Genomic DNA, 22,007 nt, shown 5'->3' with positions numbered 1-22,007 from the left:
ATTTGAGACGGGCGACAACTCAACAAACCATTTTATTAAAAAAGTCCACTGTCTGTATGTGCTGTAGATTTTTCCCTTTTTCCATTTTAATTAAAAAAATTTTTCGTTTGGAAATTGATAAGTTGGGAAAAAGAAATTTTTTCCGATTGATTTGGGAAGGGGTGGTCTTGTCCCTACTTTTTTTCAGGCAAAATTGGTTAATTTAACAAAACGTGAAAAAAGGCTTTGTTAAAATTTAGGGGAAATCAGCAAGAAAATTTGGGAAAAAAAGTTAAAAACAAGGGAAAATTGATTTAAAAACAGTCAAAATTGGTGATCGGGCCAACTAGTCAGGAAAAAAAGCCTAAAAAACAGACAATGGAAAAAACCAAAATTTTGGTATTATCTTCTTTTGTTTTGCCTTGGGCTAAAGAAAAATTTAAAAAATCAACAACTTGAATTTTAGTTAGTCAATGTTTTGAAAAAAAAACTTTATCCCTCTCCCCCAAATTCTTTAATTCACGGTGATTGCAGGAAAAAAGATTGAGCGCTATTATTTTTTAGGGAAAAATTTGCTTTTGACTAAAATATGATTATTTTTGCCAGTCTCACATGCGGTTATGACACTTTCACTGTACTTAAATAATAAATAATGCTGCCTTTAACTTAGTGATACCTTTTGGAAGTAGTTTGCTTTAAAAAAGAGTCGCAGAGATGACTGCCAGTAGTGCCTGAACCGCAAAACCCTTATATTATGTGAGATCACATTTTGCGAATAGTTGTGTGTAAGCTAGGTTGAAATTCTCTGTGGAATTAGGAGAACAACTGGGTATCTCTCAAACTTTACGATAGTCTTCCTAAGAAATCAAACTGCAAAGACCAGAGAATTGTACCATGATACTAAATGATTATAGATAATGAAAGTTTGATTATATTTTTCAAGGGACTGAGCAGTACGAATTGCTGGCCACGTTACGAGCAAGAAACTATACTTTCATTGCTTAGTACTGGTTAGTTCCGGGCAGTGTCTATAAGCTTATATAGTAGCTTCCTACAACAAACTACTTGAGATAATACAAACAAATACAATAAACTTGAACAACCCAATAGACTAACAATTTTATCTAACATTTTTATAGTATTCGATGGAAATCGCTTTTTTCGTTCATGCTGATATGAAAATTTATCGTTTAACGACGACAAATATTTGAAATGTTAATATTGTGTAAAATTTTACGTTCAGTATAGCTATTGTTTTTTTTTCTATAAACGTCATTAAAGATGCATTTTAAGTCTAAATGACACAAAAGTAAGGAGTCAAAGTTAGACAGTTCCATGGAAGCTCGACTTGTCCATTTACGAAATTCATCATGGAAGGTTTTAAAGCATATTTTCAAATAAATGAAACTGAATAGATAAATAAGAATAGAAAATAAATCTTTGATTTTCTAAATATTTTTTTACCTCATTATCATATCGTGCACTTTTATTTCATTTCATAGATCAATAAATGCCATGTACTGTACCGCTATTGAGTCAGCCTGTAACATGTGTCTCACATTTTACCTTATAACTACGCATTTTGCAGTTTTTGACCCGCACTCTATCAATCAGTAACACATGTTTTTCAATTTTTATCGGTTATTGCAAGCTACCGCCCACGTCCAGTAGAACCCGCTAAAGCAGGATTCAACATTTAACATGAACTGGTAAATTTTTGAATATTGAAATAACTGCCTTTTAAACCTAGATTCTTCGAATGAGTGTGCAGATTACCGCTGATTGCCAGTAAAACGCAAATGACGTGTTACCCATAGGAGTCTTGCGGCTCGATGAAAAGCTGTTAAAATTTTAATTTCTATTTAAATTGAACTTTCACGAATATTTTTTTTTAATAATAGTGTGAGTACCTTTTATCTGATCTGCATGATGAACTCTCCGCCGGAAGTCGATAAACCTTTCGTGTTGCGCATTTACACTTTCTTACTTCCGCCTCCCATTAAAATCCCATCAAAAAAGTTCTTTTTCTAGTGAAAATATTTGCCCTAGAACTGGAGATAGAGGGAATGTTGTTATTCATAAAACAAAGGATAGGGCATAAACTGGTTGGACACTTGGCGATTTAATTTGCACAGAAGCCAGGCAGCTGAATCCTAACATTGCTTTGATGAATGGGCATATTTAAAATTTTCAAAATAACATACAAACCAATTTACCTGGAGAAAATACGAGCGGGCATTACTGGATAGCCATTTTGTCAAGTTTGCAACCATTTTGCTCCTTTAAACCAAGTGTTCATCCATTTCACGTCCTGCCTTTTGATAAAAATGTGATTTCAATATAAATTTACATTGTTTCATTTCAAAATGGTAATTAAGTGCGAATGAAACCAGAGTAACCAGTAATGTAAAATAGAGAGAAAAAGAATCCCTTAAGAACGCATAGAACGACAAAATTGTACATGTTGCAATCTTGGTGGAAAGTGCGAGTTAAAGACCACGCCCCTAGCTTCGGCTTAATGGTGACAATTTGAATTTAAAAACATCCGCAGATGTGTTCATAGGGCGGTTATCATGAAATCTTCAATGTGACACTTTCGTGCCATTCCACGAAAAGCGGCGTATTGTCCCCAAGTAAACGAATGTGTGTGCCCTAAACGAGAACAATAGGCGGAACTAAATAACATGAAATTTTGAAAGGGGATCAGAGGTTATGAAGCATGTAAGTCAGTTGGTAGGAATCTTTCAATAAAATTATATAACCAAAATAATCCATGCAAATGTCATCTCTCTAAGACGTAGATATCAATTTTCTTGTGTTTTTTTTTCTAGAAAAGCCATTTGATGACAATTGTCTGTTGATAAACAACCATGGTTATGTTCTGGTACAATTTGAACCAGCTAGATCCTGGATCAGTTGATGTGTGAAAGGAATTTTCGCAGACAGATATATTGCAATTGTTAAGGTATCCATCTTTTTCATAAATGAAGTTATGCAGGTCTCATGAACAACCTGACATTTGACAGGACGCTATCATTTAAAGAAGTGTAAAGGATATACTGTTTTAAATGTTCTTAATTTACAGTGCCGTGAAAAACGAACCAATAACTGCCCAGATTATTAATATAAGTGAGTTGCCATTTTTCTCTTCTTTTTTTTTTACAATGAATCTTTAGTGGTTGGGAAGATTTCTTTTTATATGGCCGAAAGTATTTCGGGCATATTATGTTATAACCCCTGGCGTCCGTCCGTCCGTTAGCAATTTGGTTTCCGGAGCAAAACTTTAGTTCCATTTGGCCCACATTATTCAAACTTCATAGGATGATTGTCTGTATTGGGTAGAATATCCCTATTGATTTGGGGTCACAAGGTCAAATGTCAAGGTTACTATTACCTTAAAACTGAAAACAGTTTTATGAACATAACTTAAGTTCCATTTGGCCCACATTATTCAAACTTCATAGGATGATTGTCTGTATTGGGTAGAAGATCTCTATTGATTTTGGGTCACAAGGTCAAATGTCAAGGTCACTATTACCTTAAAACTGAAAACAGTTTCCGGAACATAACTTAAGTTCCATTTGGCCCACTATATTCAAACTTCATAGGGTGATTGTCCATATTTGGTAAAAGACTCCTATTGATTTTTGGATCGCAAGATCAAAGGTCAAGGTCACTATTACCTTAAAACTGAAAACAGTTTCTGCTTAATAACTTAAGTATTTACCAACCTACAGCTGTAAAATTTTATTGGATGAACAGCCAAGTCCAATATATGACCCCTATTGATGTTAGGGTCATACGGTCAAAGGTCAGGGCCACAATGATCTTTACACTGAAAATTGTGGTTTCTGGAGCATAACGTAAGTTCCATTTGGTTCACAATATTCAAACTTCATAGAATGATTGTCAATATTAGGTAGAAGACCCCTATTGATTTTGGGGTCACAATGTCAAAGGTCAAGGTCACTATTACCTTAAACTGAAAACAGTTTCCGCTCAATAACTTAAGTATTAATCAACCTACAGCTGTAACATTTTATAGGATGAACAGCCATGTCCAATGCATGACCCCTATTTTAGGGTCATAAGATCAAAGGTCAGGGTCACAATAACCTTAACACTGAAATTGTGGTTTCTGGAGCATAACACAATATATATTGGGGACACAAGGTCAATGGTCAATATCAAATGAGCTTAATATTGTTAACAGTTTAACAACTGTCAAAATTCATAGATGATCATTTATATTGAGTACATTAATTATATGCCCTAAAAATTGCTTATATTATGTTATACCCCTGGCGTCTTTCCGTCCGTCTGTCGTAGTATTTTTACTTAAAAGATAACAACTTGATTGTGGTGCTTTTAAAACAGCAACTGTATATATATATGAAGGTTCTTCGGCTATAAAGGAGGATGGAGGATTGCTTTTTGAAGGAAGAAATACTTTAATATATTCATATGTCTTATACAAATGCTTCATCCTTCCAAAAAAACCCCCAAAAAACCCCAAAAAAACAACACTTTCGGGCATATAATATTCCGCCTAGTGGTGCTCTTGTTTAATATAGGTATTTAAACAATATCATTATTGCTTCGTTTTTACTGCTAAGCAGTCATCTACATAATTTGCTAGACGTATATCGTATTTTCTCAAATGTGATACTACTATCAAATTCATTTACGGGCATTTCATAGCTGGTAAGTAACTCCTTGTATATAAAAAAGCAAATATTTAAGAAAGTCCAAAACGGCAAAATTGAAAATATTGCATGCTCGGTTTGATTGAGCGTGTACATGGATGGTAATGGCATGTGCAAACTATCGTTAACGCCCTCTAGCACCGGCTTTAACAAAGTTCATCATAAATACATGAAAATAGTGAAATTTTGAATAGAGAAACATCCGCAGATGTAAAACATTAAATGTGATTTTTTTATCTAGATTGAGATATAAATATCTGGAAAAAAGAATAATAAAACAGCTAAATTACATGAAAATTGCAGAATCGGTTTGATTGAGACTGTCATTTATGTGGAACATGTTTATATCGTATTTACAATCAGATTATCGAAACTTATTTTGCATAATGAGTCTATTTAATGTATTCCACTTTTTATTATTTCTTTTTTAGATGATATCTTTAAATAATATTGATGTATACACTGGATCTTTTTTGTATATTTTCATATTTCTGCTTCTATTGAAGATCTATTCTGATATAATCAGCATTACTTTAATAACAAGGATTTTTCCTTAAATCGCGTACATATAGTAAAAGAACAATAGATTTTATAAATGCTTTATTTTGTAACGGTGTGTCGTCATGAATATTTATTTTGTCAATTCATTTTTCAGTTAGACTCTCGTGGACAGCAAACTTTCTCGTCATAGTTTGGTATAGTTTCACACATGTATTTACTGCCACATCTTTGTTCATTTTTATCACACGTAACTATGCCTTTACTGCTTTTATTGCCTTTATACTTCGGCAGACCATTTGTGCAATAGACAGCTGTAAAGAAAATATTGACATGTTTGGTATGTGCGCCATCATGATATTACTTGTAAAAATAATCCACATCATCATCATTTTTATTATTTTTATCCTTGTCATAATACTTTTTAATGCAGCTTCATGATCATCACCACCATCATCATTATCACCATCATTATCACCATCATCATTGTCATCAACATCAATATCATCATCGTCAACGTAATCATCACCACCAACACCATAATCATTATCATCATCATCATCGTCGTCAACGTCATCATCATCATTATCATCATCATCATCACCACCATCATCATCATCATCACTATCATCATCATCATCATCAAGCTTTCTCAATTTTTAAAAATCATTATTTCCATTTACATAACAATCACAACCATTGATCAAAAGTTTTTCACCCAGTAAATTTTTAAATAAAAAAGAGTTTCAATTGATTTAATTAGCATGTTTCGCATACCGTAAATAACATCAGCAACATAATTCGATTTTTACATTTTCTAAAGTGGTTGGATATATGCAATATGATTTATATAAAGGAAACACATGCGGGTGACTCACTCCAGTGGAATGTCAGTAAATCTGGACTATCGGCAGATGTAAGGAATTAAAAATACAACAACAAATAAAAGATTTTTTAACATTCAAGGTGTAGTGAACCATTTTAAATGACATGAGTTTGAGTCGACAGGGAACGAGTTATTCGCGATTCATAAATTTGTTGCCATGTTGCAATACATGCGGACCACTGCAAACGAGAAATGCATCCATGATGGCTTGTGCCATTTTTAGCATTCACTTGTATATTCCGCCAGACAATTGTAAAATTATCATACTTTATTGATAACGTTCACAATAAATTTACGATGAATAACTTACGACAGCAGATGGCATGGGTGTAGACTGGAGATATTTCACAATAAGTTCCTGTCGGACATGGCTGACTTGTCGGTCCTCTTCCACAGATAATTCCCGGTTCTTTTTGCCCAAATGGGCAATAATTCGCTGAAATATCAAACGAATTGCATGATCACTATGAAGTAGTTAAATGCTAAGACCTTATTTTTTCATAACTTTAGCGAGAATACTCATTGTAAATGGAAGTAGGTTGCATAAGCATTTTACTGTAAAACAATTCGTTCTAGAATCACATGATCTTGCACGTGTTAGTGATATATTTTATCGAGTCAATTCATTTACAGAACATTTTGTCTCAGTTACATCCAATACTCTGATAATTTACATAAAAGGGGCCGGGGACCTAAAAATGAACAATTTTGTAGTTCAGTGTTGCCAGAAGGCAGAAACCCAATTCCAAATATTTCAAAATCTGATTCACAGGCAGATAACCAGTTGCCCAGCAATATTAAAGGATATATGACATACATTGAATAAAATTAATGACTTACAGCAATTTATATATACCCCACCCAACAAAAATTCCAAGTAACATATACTAATATGGGTCATCTTCATGGAGGTGCAGTTTACTTCAGAATTCGTCCGATTCCTTAAAAGAAATCCCTAACAAACAGTGCAATCGCCGGAATTTTGAAAAATTGTTCATACGTTAGATTTTTAACAAAATTTATCTTACGGAATGGGCCGAAAAGTTGCGATTGTCAAAAAATACATACAAAGCTACCAACTTGCTTAGTTTCGGGTAAAAACCCAAAATACTGCTCATTTCCTACAGTCTCTGTTAAACCCAACACAAATAAACAAAACAAATACAGAATTAACTGACTTATTACAGTTCATTATACATATATAGGCAGCTTCAGGAAGTATATTGTAGTTAATTGTTGCTTAAAATGCCCCATTCAGATATGATTTGCATGGACACAAAACTAAATTTGTCTTTGAATTTGAACATTCTGCAGTTAAGGTAGAACAAAACTGGAGTAATTGTGCTATAAATATAAATATTTTAACCTAATGTTTATTTCTTAATGCCAATAATAGGCATTTCTATAACGCTACCGATTCCCTTAGCTCCCCTTTTTCCTAAGACATGTGGTTGGTTTAGGAAATAAAATATTTTATCAAAATTATCCGTGACTGCTCATAAAGGAGTCAACAAAATCTCTAAAATCTCTATATCAGCCTTTACGTAAAATGACAAAACCAACATAATGCGCTTGCGACCAGCATGGATCCAGACCAGCCTGCGCATCCGCACAGTCTGATCAGGATCCATGCTTTTCACTATCAGTTTCTCTACTTGATATAGGGTTTGTAAGCGAACAGCAAGGATCCTGATATTTTTAAAGGCCAAGGAAAGATTTTTTCCCTTGGACTTGGACTTGCCGGCCCTATACATAGCCATTTTTATCTATTACCAAATAATTATATCGGAATTCTACGTACATGTATTGATTTCTTATATTACAACCAAGACTAAATATCTAATACATGTAGTAAACTGTTTCTTACGTCCGAATTTTGGATAAAAAGGGTTTTCCTCAAGACCATATAAAATCTGGAAAAATATCACTTTAAAGCCTCGTGAACGAAGACTATTTACACATCCGAGTAATTTGCAATATAACTTTCAAATTTTGCATTCATTTTTAGTTCTCAAATGGTGTCGTATATCTTTCCGAACCGTCTAAAACTATAGTATTTTGACTTTGATAAAATAAGTCACAAACACTTTTGTTGGCGACATAAATTTATATAAGTTATGTTTTTAACCGAAGTAAAGCACATTTTCTACCACTGCTGTAAAGCAACGAAGTTATAGTGTCCTTAATGAATATTTTGAACATTTCCTTTGAATTACACGTGGCCGAGGTTTACATGTAATTATCCATTCGTACTGTAACATTAATATAAAAGAGCCCTAGAAAAATATGATAAAAAATAAGCGGAAAAATGCTTAAACTTGCAACTCACTTGCGTTGATGTTGTGTCCGCACAATATGAAAATAATTCCTAAAATCAAAGACAATATTTTGTACGACTTTTCCATGTTTCAGTACGACAAACTTTCAACGTTATGGCGAATCAAGAAATGGGAAAACACTTGATCGCTAATTAAAATGATCAAAGCAACATATTGTCTAAAAACCCAAGAATTGCTTGAAGCTCAATAAATACATGTACGTTTATACGATATCGAGTGTAAAATATGTGCAAATAGAGTTACATGTACACAAAAAAAGCAGCATCCGTGTAATTTATACATTATTCATTTTAGTTCGATTATGTATAAAGCTCATAAGCTTTTCTCGGTACTGGAACCAACTAAAACTCAGCAGTAAGTGTCAAGTTCACTGCTTAAGGAAACAACGGCTTGCCCTTACCATGTTTTGACCATATGCGGTCAGCACCCGTTTTGAAAATTTTAAATGGCTTTTTAAGGGTATACATTGTTTTATCAATAGCATTAATACTGTACACTTTGAATAGATGTTATTTCTTAAAAGTGGCAAAACAATTATTTATTATTTGAAAAGCATTTCTGACATCTGGCAATGTTCAGAATTCTGCTTCATTACCTCAAAAAATAATAAGGTTTTGCATTCGTGTATGTCGTTATTATATTATTATAGACGCTTGCAAAAGGTATTAAGTTGAAAGTTTGTTAATATACTGATATAATTTTCGGAAACAATTCATTCTCTACCTTAACGTATCAAGTCTGTTTTTTTACAGTTTGGACAATTATTTTGAAAAATGTGTACAATTAGGGGGAATTAGGTTCCACACCTGTCAAATTATACTGTAGTAAATTACAGCACGTCATAAAATAGCAACACATTTTTTTCAGTTACCAATAATCATTTTAAATATTAAGTAGATTTATGATTTTTTTGTTTTATTGGATTAAATTTACGGTAGTAGAAATGCGTATATGTCGGGAAAAGGAATTTGGTAAGTAGATATATATTGGATTTAGTTGATATTTTACCTGAAAAAAAGATACATGACCGGCGATGTACCCTATTTGGACAGCTTGTTTAGCGAAAATTAAGTACAAAATAAAAGGATATATCGTCAATTTGAAGAAGTTTCTCATAGTACCCAAATTAAATTTATGGTTTATCTTTGAAAATTAAGCAGTCATTGATGTGGTGGGATCATCAGCAAGCTTGAATATCGGAGAAATAATAATTAATGTCGCGGCGTCTTCAATTAATTAATTAAAGCAATTCAGTTCCATATTTCATAAATAATATATAATGTACGCAATAAAATTAATAAGTTCTTCATCAAGATATATTTCAGTTGTACCAGCGTGTACACCTATACCGGAAGTGGGTATAACACGTCACAATCTCGGTCTCGTCTGTCTCGCGAGAATGACAGAACGCCAAAATGGCGGCGCCCATGAACTTATTTCTCAAGTAAAAAATAGTGTCTTAAAACACGAATTTCTCTCTTATAGGGTTGATGTCAATAGGAAAACTGTCATGGTTCCTCTTTTTAAATGATGAATATTTATATTAGACAGACATCAATCCATCCATTCCTATTCCTTTAATTGATAGTTATAGGGTACAATTATGCAATTGCGAAAAAAAAAAACACAAAGAAACTACCAGCTAATATTGACAAAAAAATTGAGAAAGAAAAGGAGAAGTGGATGAACAATAATAGAGCAGTAGGAGTAAACAAAGATGCATTATATAGTAACTATCAAGTATGTTTAGATGTAACAAGTGTAAGTAAGACTTGGGGTACGCGCTAAAAGCGCTTCGTTTCTCGGATGTATTTTTGAACAGCTGTGAAGATAGATACATTAGACTCGTAAGATAAAGAAGTGTTTCCAGTAAGAATGACATTAATAGAAGGCCTATTAATTGGGAAATAGCCGTTATTAGTTCTGGTCGAAGGTGAGTATATTTAGGGCATTCCAAGAAGTAGTGATAAGCATTTTCTCTCGCACCACATTCGCAGAACGGAGATTCGATAATATTAATAAGTTCCTGTCGGACATGGCCGACTTGTCGGTCCTCTTCCACAGAAGATACCCGGTTCTTTTTGCCCAAATGGGCAATAATTCGCTGAAATATTAAACAAACTGCATGATCACTATGAAGTAGTTAAATGCTAAGACCTTGTTTTTCATAACTTTAGCGAGAATACTCATTGTAAATGGAAGTTGATTGCAATAAGCATTTTACTGTCAAACAATTCCTTATAGAATAACATGATCTTGCACGTATTAGTGATATATTTTATCGAGTCAATTCATTTACAGAACGTTTTGCCTCATTTACATTCAAAACTCTGATAATTTACATAAAATGGGCAGGGGACCTAAAAATGAACAATTTTGTAGTTCAGTGTTGCCAGAAGGCAGAAACCCAATTCCAAATATTTCAAAATCTGTTTCACAGGCAGATAACCAGTTGCCCAGCAATATTAAAGGATATAATTATGACATACATTGAATAAAATTAATGACTTACAGCAATTTATATATACCCCCACCCAACAAAAATTGCACGTAACATATACTAATATGGGTCATCTTCATGGAGGTGCAGTTTACTTCAGAATTCGTCCGATTCCTTAAAAGAAATCCCTAACAAACAGTGCAATCGCCGGAATTTTGAAAAATTGTTCATACGTTAGATTTTTAACAAAATTTATCTTACGGAATGGGCCGAAAAGTTGCGATTGTCAAAAAATACATACAAAGCTACCAACTTGCTTAGTTTCGGGTAAAAACCCCAAAATACTGCTCATTTCCTACTGTCTCTGTTAAACCCAACACAAATAAACAAACAAATACAGAATTAACTGACTTATTACAGTTCATTATACATATATAGGCAGCTTCAGGAAGTATATTGCAGTTTATTGTTGCTCAAAATGCCCCATTCAGATATGATTTGCATGGACACAAAACTAAATTTGTCTTTAAATTTGAACATTTCTGCAGTTAAGGTAGAACAAAACTGGAGTAATTGTGCTATAAATATAAATATGCTATAAATATAAATATTTTAACCTAATGTTTATTTCTTAATGCGAATAATAGGCATTTCTGTGCAAATAGAGTTACATGTACATAATAATCAATTCATGCAATATTCTCTTTTTGTAGGCGTGCAAACAAAAAAAAGCAGCATCCGTGTAATTTATATATTATTCATTTTAGTTCGATTATGTATAAAGTTCATAAGCTTTTTTCGGTATTGGAACCAACTAAAACTCAGCAGTAAGTGTCAAGTTCACTGCTTAAGGAAACAACGGCTTGCCCTTACCATGTTTTGACCATATGCGGTCAGCACCCGTTTTGAAAATTTTAAATGGCTTTTTAAGGGTATACATTGTATTTATTTAATAGCATTAATACTGTACACTTTGAATAGATGTTATTTCTTAAAAGTGGCAAAACAATTATTTATTATTTGAAAAGCATTTCTGACATCTGGCAATGTTCAGAATTCTGCTTCATCACCTCAAAAAATAATAACGTTTTGCATTCGTGTATGTCGTTATTATATTATTATAGACGCTTGCAAAAGGTATTAAGTTGAAAGTTTGTTATACTGATATAATTTTCGGAAACAATTCATTCTCTACCTTAACGTATCAAGTCTGTTTTTTTTACAGTTTGGACAATTATTTTAAAAAATGTGTACAATTTTGTATGAAATAAGTTGGTTTAAACATATTTATCCGATATATTTACATTTTGATGAACAATATTTACACAATACATTTTGGATTGGGCAGAAAGCTATGAAAGCTTATGAGTGTCCTGTCCCAGTTTAAACAATTTACATATATACAGTTCATGGCATTATCATGCACAAAATTCATTTAGTTGAAAATATATCAAAGACATTTTCAAAAAAGGTATTTTGCAATTAATAAATACTAAACCAAAAGGTCATGAGAAAAAAATGGAAAAGAAAAATGAAACAAAATGGAGGTAAAAAAAATCAATTATTATATGACAGAGATTAATTTAGTTAGAAGTCGCGTTTAATTTTCACCTAGGAATGTGCAATCGAAAAGACAACTGTGTTTTAACGGAGACAAAAGAATGTAATCAAAATCTTAATTGATAGTTATAGCGTACAATTATGCAATTGCGAAAAAAAAAAACACAAAGAAACTACCAGCTAATATTGACAAAAAATTGAGAAAGAAAAGGAGAAGTGGATGAACAATAATAGAGCAGTAGGAGTAAAGGAGTAAACAAAGATGCATTATATAGTAAATATTAAGTATGTTTAGATGTAACAAGTATAAGTAAGACTTGGGGTACGCGCTAAAAGCGCTTCGTTTCTCGGATGTATTTTTGAACAGCTGTGAAGATAGATACATTAGACTCGTAAGATAAAGAAGTGTTTCCAGTAAGAATGACATTAATAGAAGGACTACCAATTGGGAAATAGCCGTTATTAGTTCTGGTCGAAGGTGAGTATATTTAGGGCATTCCAAGAAGTAGTGATAAGCATTTTCTCTCGCACCACATTCGCAGAACGGAGATTCGATTATATTCTTTTCAAATAGATCGGCAGAAAGCGAACTGCAGTGAGTGCGTAATCTTTTGTGAAAAAATTTGAAGTTTGCGATCACCAGAAAGAAAATAAGCAGGCACCCGTGGCAAATTATTATTAAGAAGGCGCTTAAAAGAAGCTAAGGTTGAAGCATTTTGCGTTTGATGTGGAAGAGAATTAAAATCTCTGATAACAGAAGGCAAGAATGATTTATAGTAATAATCTGTATTTGTGTGAATATTCTGTGTGTCGTTTGAGTTCCGGAGTGGGTACCGATGCTCACTACCAACAGACAAAGGGACAAGGTCAGAGAGATATTGAGGAGTAAGACTATTTTTCATTTTAAAGAAAAGAATCAATTTATGTTTGTAACGCCTTTTTTCCAAGGATTCCCACCCAACTTCTTTCATGAGTTTATCAATAGACACAAGTTTTGTTGTTTCGGTAATTATTCTAGCTGCTTCTTGGTGAATTTGCTCTAGCTCTTTTTTATCATTTTGATTGCAATTGTCAAATAATACATCTCCATATTCTATAATCGGTCTAATGAAAGATAGGTATATAATTTGTTGTGAGTTCCTGTCGAGTTGAAATTTTAGTTTTTTCATGACAGTTATTCTTTTCCAAGCTTTATTTTTAATGTATTCAATATGTGTTGATCAGCGTAAATCATTTTAATTTAGTAAAAGTTATACCTAAGTGTGATTACGTACTTCTTTTATTTGTGTGTTTTGCATAATAATAGGAGGATGATTTATAAGTCTGTTTGTTTTACGCGATATTAATAATCATTCTGTTTTTAGGGGATTGAATTTTTAGCATCTTTTCCATCTTTCGATATGAAAAGATTTTTCTCTTATGCCGTTTGAAATATTCAATATTCGTATAACGCTTAATCCATATTAATCCGCTGATATATTAAGAAAGTAACATATGGGTTAACATAAGATTAATACGCGAAAACCATGGAAACAATTCGACCGAGTTATGGACAATTGCTTTCAGCTAAATTAAATGAAAAATAGATCAACAAATATATTTACATATTGAATGAAGAAAAAGGGCAATTTTTACTCTCCATCAGCTTTTCTTTAAAGAAAGCGACCGATGTGTGACTAAGTAAACAATTTTGAATACATTGTATTTTCTTTAAAGATATATAATCCCTGCAGTGATGTTTAATTAGTTTCTATCGAAAATAAACATTTCTGTAATTTTGTGGGCTTGTATAGTAGGTTAAACATTTAAACGTTGCACGATATTTGAATATCATTACATTTCCATCTTCAACGAACAAACTACCTGAGATAATACAAACAAATACAATAAACTTGAACAACCCAATAGACTAACAATTTTATCTTACATTTTTATAGTATTCGATGGAAATCGCTTTTTTCGTTCATGCTGATATGAAAATTTATCGTTAAACGACGACAAATATTTGAAATGTGGAAAGAAAATTGTTAGTATTGTGTAAAATTTTACGTTCAGTATAGCTATTTTCTTTTTAGTTTTGTTTTCTATAAACGTCATTAAAGATGCATTTTAAGTCTAAATGACACAAAAGTAAGGAGTCAAAGTTAGACAGTTCCATGGAAGCTCGACTTGTCCATTTACGAAATTCATCATGGAAGGTTTTAAAGCATATTTTCAAATAAATGAAACTGAATAGATAAATAAGAATAGAAAATAAATCTTTGATTTTTTTATTTGTTTTTACCTCATTATTATATCGTACACTTTTATTTCATTTTATGGATCAATAAATGTCATGTACTGTACCGCTATTACGTCAGTCTGTAACACGTGTCTCGCATTTTACCGCATTTTACCTTATAATACGCATTTTGCAGTTGCTTTCGACCCGTACTCTGTCAATCAGTAACACATGTTTTCAATTTTTATCGGTTATTGCAAACTACCGCCGGCTAAAGCAGAATTCAACATTTAACATTAACTGGTAATTTTTTGAATATTGAAATATCTGCCTTTTAAACCTAGATTCTTCGAATGAGCGTGCAGATTACCGCTGATTGCCAGTAAAACGCATATGACGTGTTACCCGTAGGAGTCTTGCGGCTCGATGAAAAGCTGTTAGAATTTTAAATTTCTATTTAAATTGAACTTTCATGAATAAATTTATTTGGAATAACAGTGTGAGTACCTTTTATCTGATCTGCCTGATGCACTCTCCCCCGGAAGTCGGTAAACCTTTCGTGTTGCGCATTTACACTTTCTTCCGTCTCACATTAAAATCCCATCAAAAAAGTTCTTTTTCTACATCAAAAAAGTTCTTTATATAGTGAAAATATTTGCCCTAGAACTGGAGATAGAGGGGAGGTTGTTACTCCAGGTTATAAGTATTTTTCATTCATAAAACAAAGGGTAGAGCGTAAACTGGTTGGACATTTGGCGAACTAAATTTGATATTTAATTTGCACAGAAGCCAGGCAGCTGAATCCTAACATTGCTATGATGAATGAGCATATTCAAAATTTTCAAAATATATTACAAACCAATTTACCCGGAGAAAATACGGGCGGGCATTACTAGATAGCCATTTTGTCAAGTTTACAACAATTTTGTCAAGTTTACAACCATTTTGCTCCTTTAAACCAAGTGTTCAACCATTTAACGTCCTGTCTCTTGATAAAAATGTGATTTGAATAGAAATTTGTTTTGTCTTATTTCATAAATAAAACTTAACTGGTAATTAAGTGCGAAAGAAACCATAGTTAACAGTAATTTAAATAGATATAAATTAATAACCCTTAAAGAATGCATAGAACGACAAAATTGTAAATGTTGCAGGGTCGGTTTGATTGAGCCTGTTGATGGGCGGTAATGGAAAGTGCAAGTTACCGCCCACGGCCCTAGCACCGGCTTAAGCAGAATTCAACATTTAATGATGTTAATTGTGACATTTTGAATTTAGAAACATCCGCACATGTGTTCATACAGCGGTTATTATGGAATATTCAATGTGACACGCAAGTGCCATTCCATGAAAAGGGGCGTTTGTCCCCCCAAAAAAAGAATGCGTGTGCCCTGAACGAGAAAACAATGGGCGGAACTAAATAAAATGGAATTTTGAAATGGGATAACAGGTCATGAAGCATGTGAGTCTGGTGGTAGGAATCTTTCAATACAATTATATAATCTAAATAATCCATTCACGTGCAATCTCTCTAAGACGTAGATATCAATTTTCTTGTCTTATTTTCTAGAAACAGACAATTGTATGTTGATAACAGCCATGGTTATGTGCTACTAGCTAGATCCAGAATCAGTTGATGTGTGAAAGGAATTTTCGCAGACATATTGCTATTATTTAGATATCGATCTTTTTCATAAATGAAGATATGAACAACCTGACAGTCGGAATTGTTTTGACAGGACGCTATCGTTTCATGAAGTGTGAAGAATGTACTGTTTTAATTTTTTTGATTAACAGTCTTTCCGTACCGTGCAAAACGAACCAATAACTGCCCTGATTATTAAAATACATGTAATTGAGTTGCCATTTTCCTCTTGTTTACAATGAATCTTTAGTGGTTGAGAAGACTTCATTTTATATGCCCGAAAGAATTTCGGGCATATTATGTTATACCCCCTGGCGTCCGTCTGTCCGTCCGTCTGTCCGTTAGCAATTTGGTTTCCGGAGCATAACTTAAGTTCCATTCGGCCCATATCTTTCAAACTTCATAGGATGATTGTCCATATTGGGTTGAGGACCCCTATTGATTTTGGAGTTACAAGGTCAAAGGTCACGGTCACTATTACCTTTAAATTGAAAACAGTTTCCTGAGCATAACTTAAGTTTCATTTTGCCCTCAATATTCAAACTTCACAGATGATTGTTAATATTGGGTAGAAGACCTCTAAGTTCCATTTGGCCCACAATTGTCAAACTTCATAGGATGATTGTCCATATTGGTTAAAAGATCCCTATTGATTTTAGGGTCAAAGGGTCAAAGGGCAAGGTCTTTATTACCTTAAAACTGAAAACAGTTTCCGGAGCATAAAATTTAAACTTCATAGGATGAGTGCCCATATTGGGTAGAAGACCCAAATTGATTTTGGGTCACAAGGTCAAAGGTCAAGTTCACTATTACCTTAAACTGAAAACAGTTTACGCTAAATTACTACAGTACGATTTGGCCCACAATATTCAAACTTCATAGGATGATTGCCCATATCGGGTAGAAGACCCCTATTGATTTTGGGGTTACAAGGTCAAAGATCAAGGTCACTATAATCTTTAAACTGAAAACAGTTTCCGCTCAATAACTTAAGTATTTATCAACCTACAGCTGTAAAATTTTATAGGATGAACAACCAAGTCCAATACATGGACCTTATTGATTTTAGGGTCATAAGGTCAAAGGTCTGGCCACATTGATCAGAACACTGAAAATTATGGTTTCTGGAGCATAATTTAAGTTCCAATTGGCCCATAGTGTTCAAACTTCATAGGATGATTGTCAAAATTGGGTAGAAGACCCCTATTGATTTTGGGGTCACAAGGTCAAAGGTAAATTCACTTTTACCTTCAACTGAAAACAGTTTCCGCTCAATAACTTTAGTATTAATCAAAGTACATTTGTAAAATTTTAAAGGATGAACAGCCATGTCCAATACATGACCTCTATTGATTTAAGGGTCATAAAGTCAAAGGTCAGGCCACAATGATCTTTACACTGAATAGTGTGGTTTCTGGAGCTTAACTTCAGTTCCATTTTGATCACAGTGTTCAAACTTCATAGGATGATTGTCCATAATGGTAGAAGACCACTATTGATTTTGGGGTCACGAGGTCAAAGGTCAAGTTCACTATTACCTTTAAACTGAAAACAGTTTCCGGAGCATTACTTAAGTTCCATTTGGCCCACAATATTCAAAGTTCATAGGATGATCGTCCATATTGGATAGAAGACCCCTATTGATTTTGAGGTCACAAGTTCATAGGTGAAGGTCACTATTGCCCTAAAACTTAAAACAGTTTACGCTCAATAACTTAAGTATTGATCAACCTACAGCTGTAGAATTTTATAGGATTTACAGCCATGTCCAAAACATGACCCCTATTTTAGGCTCAGAAGATCAAAGGTCAGGGTCACAATGAGCTTAACACTGAAAATTGATGTTTCTGGAGCATAACACACGCCCTCTAGCACCGGCTTTAACAATATTCATCATTTATACATGAAAATGGCGAAGTTTTGAATAGAGAAAAATCCGCAGATGTAAAACATTAAATGTGTTTTTTTTTCTAGATTGAGATATAAATATCTGGAAAAAGTGATCCATCGAAAGCATAAAAAACAGCAAAATTACATGAAAATTGCTGACTCGGTTTGATTGAGTCTGTACATTTATGTGGAACTTGTTTATATCGTATCTACTATCAGATCATAAAAAAAACTTATTTTGCATAATGAGTCTATTTAATGTATTTCATTTTTTTATTATTTCTTTTCTAAATGATATTTGTAAATAAAATTGATATATACACTGGATCTTTTTTGTATATTTTCATATTTCTGCTTCTATAGAAGATCTATTCTGATATAATCAGCATTACTTTAATAACTAGGAATTTTCCTTATGTACATGAACATATAATAAAAGAACAATATATTTTATTAATGCTTTATTTTGTAACGGTGTGTCGTCATCAATATTTATTTCGTCAATTCATTTTTCAGTTAGACTCTCGTGGACAGCAAACTTTCTCGTCATAGTCTGGTATAGTTTCGCACACGTATTTACTGCCACATCTTTGTTCATTATTATCACATGTCACTACGCCTTTACTGATTTTATTGCCTTTATACTTCGGAGGACCATAAGTGCACAAGACAGCTGTAAAGAAAATACATGTATTGCTATATTTGGTATGTGTGCCATCATAATATTACTTATGAAACTAATCCACATCATCATCATCATCAGCATCATCATCATCATCATCATCATCATCATCATAACCACCATCATCATCATCATCTTCATCACAGCCACCATCATCATCATCATCGTCGTCGTCATCAACATTATCATCATCATCATCGTCATCATAATCAGCGCCATCGTCATTATCGTCGTCGTCGTCGTCATCAACTTCATCATCATCATCAAAGTCGTAATACGTGCAGCGTCATTAGTTTATAATAATAATAATAATAATAATAATAATAATGATAATAATAATAATAATAATAATAATAATATAATAAATAAATAATCTGTTTAGGGGAAAAAATAAATGTAAGGAATAAAATTTTCTCCATTAAAAAAGAAGACAACAAAAAATAGTTCAATATGTAATAAATCATTGCAGTGGACATGCGTTTAATTAGACAGGGATCGAATTATTATGTATATAAAGTTAGTTCCCTATTCCTTTTTCGAATAAAGAATAGGGAACTAGTTCCTGATTCCTTATTCAAATCTTAATAAGATAAAATTAGGATTTATTTAAATTCAAATTATGGTTAATCCGAAAACTAGAACGGTTCTGTCTATCACAAATCTGTGGAAAATTGCACAAATCAATCATAAAAATCATAGAATAAAGTATCCGCATCGACATGTTTTTAAACAATATTCAACTCCGAATAAGGATTACGGAAGAAGATACACCAATAGAGACAGCAGTTGCAGTTATTTCTGATATATCTGCATAAGAATTGCAAGGATCAATCAGTAAAATCATTGCATAAAGCATCTGCATAAAATATTTTGAAAATATGTTAAAGTTGAGTAAGGAATAAGGAACCAGTTCCTTATTCCTTATTCAACTCCGGATAAGGAACAGAAGGAAAAACGCCAATATAGACAGCAGTTGCACTTATTTCTGACATATCTGCATAAGGATTGCAAGGATCAATTATTAAAATCATTGCAGATCCTTGCAATTCTAATGCAGGTTTATGAAAAGTAACTTCAACTGATGTCTTTCTTTACGTATTTTCTTTTGTTCCTTATTCGAAGTTGAATAAGGAATAAAGGACTGGTTCCCTATTCCTTATTCGACTTTAACATTTTTTTTTTCAAAATATTTTTATGTGGATGTTTTATGCAATGATTTCAATGATTGTTCCTTCCAATTCTAATGCAGGTTGATCAAAAAAAGCAGCAACTGGTGTCTTTCTTTACGTATTATCTTCTGTTCCTTAGTCGGAGTCGAATGAACTTGAACATTTTTTTTTCAAAATATTTTATACAGATGCTTTATTTAATGATTTTAATGACTACCTTCCAATTCTAATTCAGGTTAATTAAAAATAACTGCAACTGATGTCTTTCCTTACGTATCTTCTTCTGTTCCTTATTCGGAGTTGAATAAGGAATAAGGAACTGGTTCCTTATTCCTTATTCGACTTTAACATATTTTCAAAATGTTTTGATAAAGATGCTTTATGCAATGATTTTAATGAGGTATAAGGAACGGGTTCATTATTCCTTGTTAGACTTGAATATTGTTTAAAAATATGTCGATGCGGATGTTTTATTCTATGATTTTGATGATTGATTTGTGAAATTTTTTTTTCTAGTTTTCTGATCAACCTTAATCTTATTTTAGATAAATCCTAATTCTGCTGTTCCTTATTAAGATTTGAATAAGGAATCAGGAACTAGTTCCCTATTCCTTATTCGAAAAAGGAATAAAGAACTGATTCCTTATTCCTTATTCGAAAAAGGAATAAGGAATAGGTTACTAATTGTATGTAAACATATCGAATAATGTGCGATTCCTAAATGTGTTGCCATATTGAAATACATGCGGACCACTGCAAAAGAGAATTCATCCATGATGGCGTGTGGCATTTTTGTATTCACTTGTGTATTCCGCTAGACAATTGTAGAATTATCATACTTTATTGATAAATGTCACGAATAACTTACGGCAGCAGACGGCATAGGCGTCCACTGGAGATATCTCGCAATAAGTTCCTGTCGGACATGGCTGACTTGTCGGTCCTCTTCCGCAGAAAATACCCGGTTCTTGTTGCCCAATTGGGCAATAATTCGCTGAAATATTAAACGAATTGCATGATCACTATGAAGTAGTTAAATGCTAAGACCTTATTTTTTCATAACTTTAGCGAGAATACTCATTGTAAATGGAAGTTGATTGCAATAAGCATTTTACTGTCAAACAATTCCTTATAGAATAACATGATCTTGCACGTATTAGTGATATATTTTATCGAGTCAATTCATTTACAGAACGTTTTGTCTCATTTACATCAAAAACTCTGATAATTTACATAAAAGGGGAAGGGGACCTAAAAATGAACAATTTTGTAGTTCAGTGTTGCCAGAAGGCAGAAACCCAATTCCAAATATTTCAAGTTCTATCTGTTTCACTGATAACCAGTTGCCCAGCAATATTGAAGGTTAAATGACATACATTGAAGAAAATTAATGACTTACATCAATTTATATTTACCCCACCCAACAAAAATCACACCTTAAATATACTTATATGGGCCACCTTTATGGAGGTGCAGTTTACTTCAGAATTCGTACGATTTCTTAAAAGAAATCACTAACACACAGTGCAATCGCCGGAATTTCGAAAAAATGTTCATACGTTTAGATTTTTAACAAAATTTATCTTACGGAAGGGCCGAAAAGTTGCGATTGTCAAAAAATACATACAAAGCTACCAACTTGCTTAGTTTCGGGTAAAAAACCCAAAATACTGCTCATTTCCTACTGTCACTGATAAACCCAACACAAATAAACAAACAAATACAGAATTAACTGACTTATTACAGTTCATTATACATATATAGGCAGCTTCAGGAAGTATATTGCAGTTTATTGTTGCTTAAAATGCCCCATTCAGATATGATTTGCATGGACACAAAACTAAATTTGTCTTTAAATTTGAACATTTCTGCAGTTAAGGTAGAACAAAACTGGAGTAATTGTGCTATAAATATAAATATTTTAACCTAATGTTTATTTCTTAATGCCAATAATAGGCATTTCTATAACGCTACCGATTCCCTTAGCTCCCC

General features: G+C 32.9%; 1 protein-coding gene across 1 annotated transcript in view; it reads right to left on the bottom strand.

The window, feature by feature from the left end:
* LOC132740379 (uncharacterized) overlaps positions 1-22,007 on the bottom strand; it is a 66,305-nt gene that overhangs the window by 3,382 nt on the left and 40,916 nt on the right. Inside the window, exons 4-8 of the mRNA XM_060728276.1 lie at positions 20,884-21,009; positions 18,687-18,837; positions 8,399-8,478; positions 6,380-6,505; positions 5,340-5,497 (exon numbers count right to left, since the gene is read on the bottom strand). Of these exons, the coding sequence (XP_060584259.1) occupies positions 5,340-5,497; positions 6,380-6,505; positions 8,399-8,478; positions 18,687-18,837; positions 20,884-21,009 (641 nt within the window). The remainder of the gene's footprint in view (positions 1-5,339; positions 5,498-6,379; positions 6,506-8,398; positions 8,479-18,686; positions 18,838-20,883; positions 21,010-22,007) is intronic.

This window comes from Ruditapes philippinarum, unplaced genomic scaffold (assembly GCF_026571515.1).
Source record: "Ruditapes philippinarum isolate M1 unplaced genomic scaffold, ASM2657151v2 ctg3368_1_1_1_1, whole genome shotgun sequence".
NCBI classification, from domain to species: domain Eukaryota; kingdom Metazoa; phylum Mollusca; class Bivalvia; order Venerida; family Veneridae; genus Ruditapes; species Ruditapes philippinarum.
Note: the sequence above shows the minus strand (reverse complement) of the source record. Positions and strands in the feature narration are given on the sequence as shown.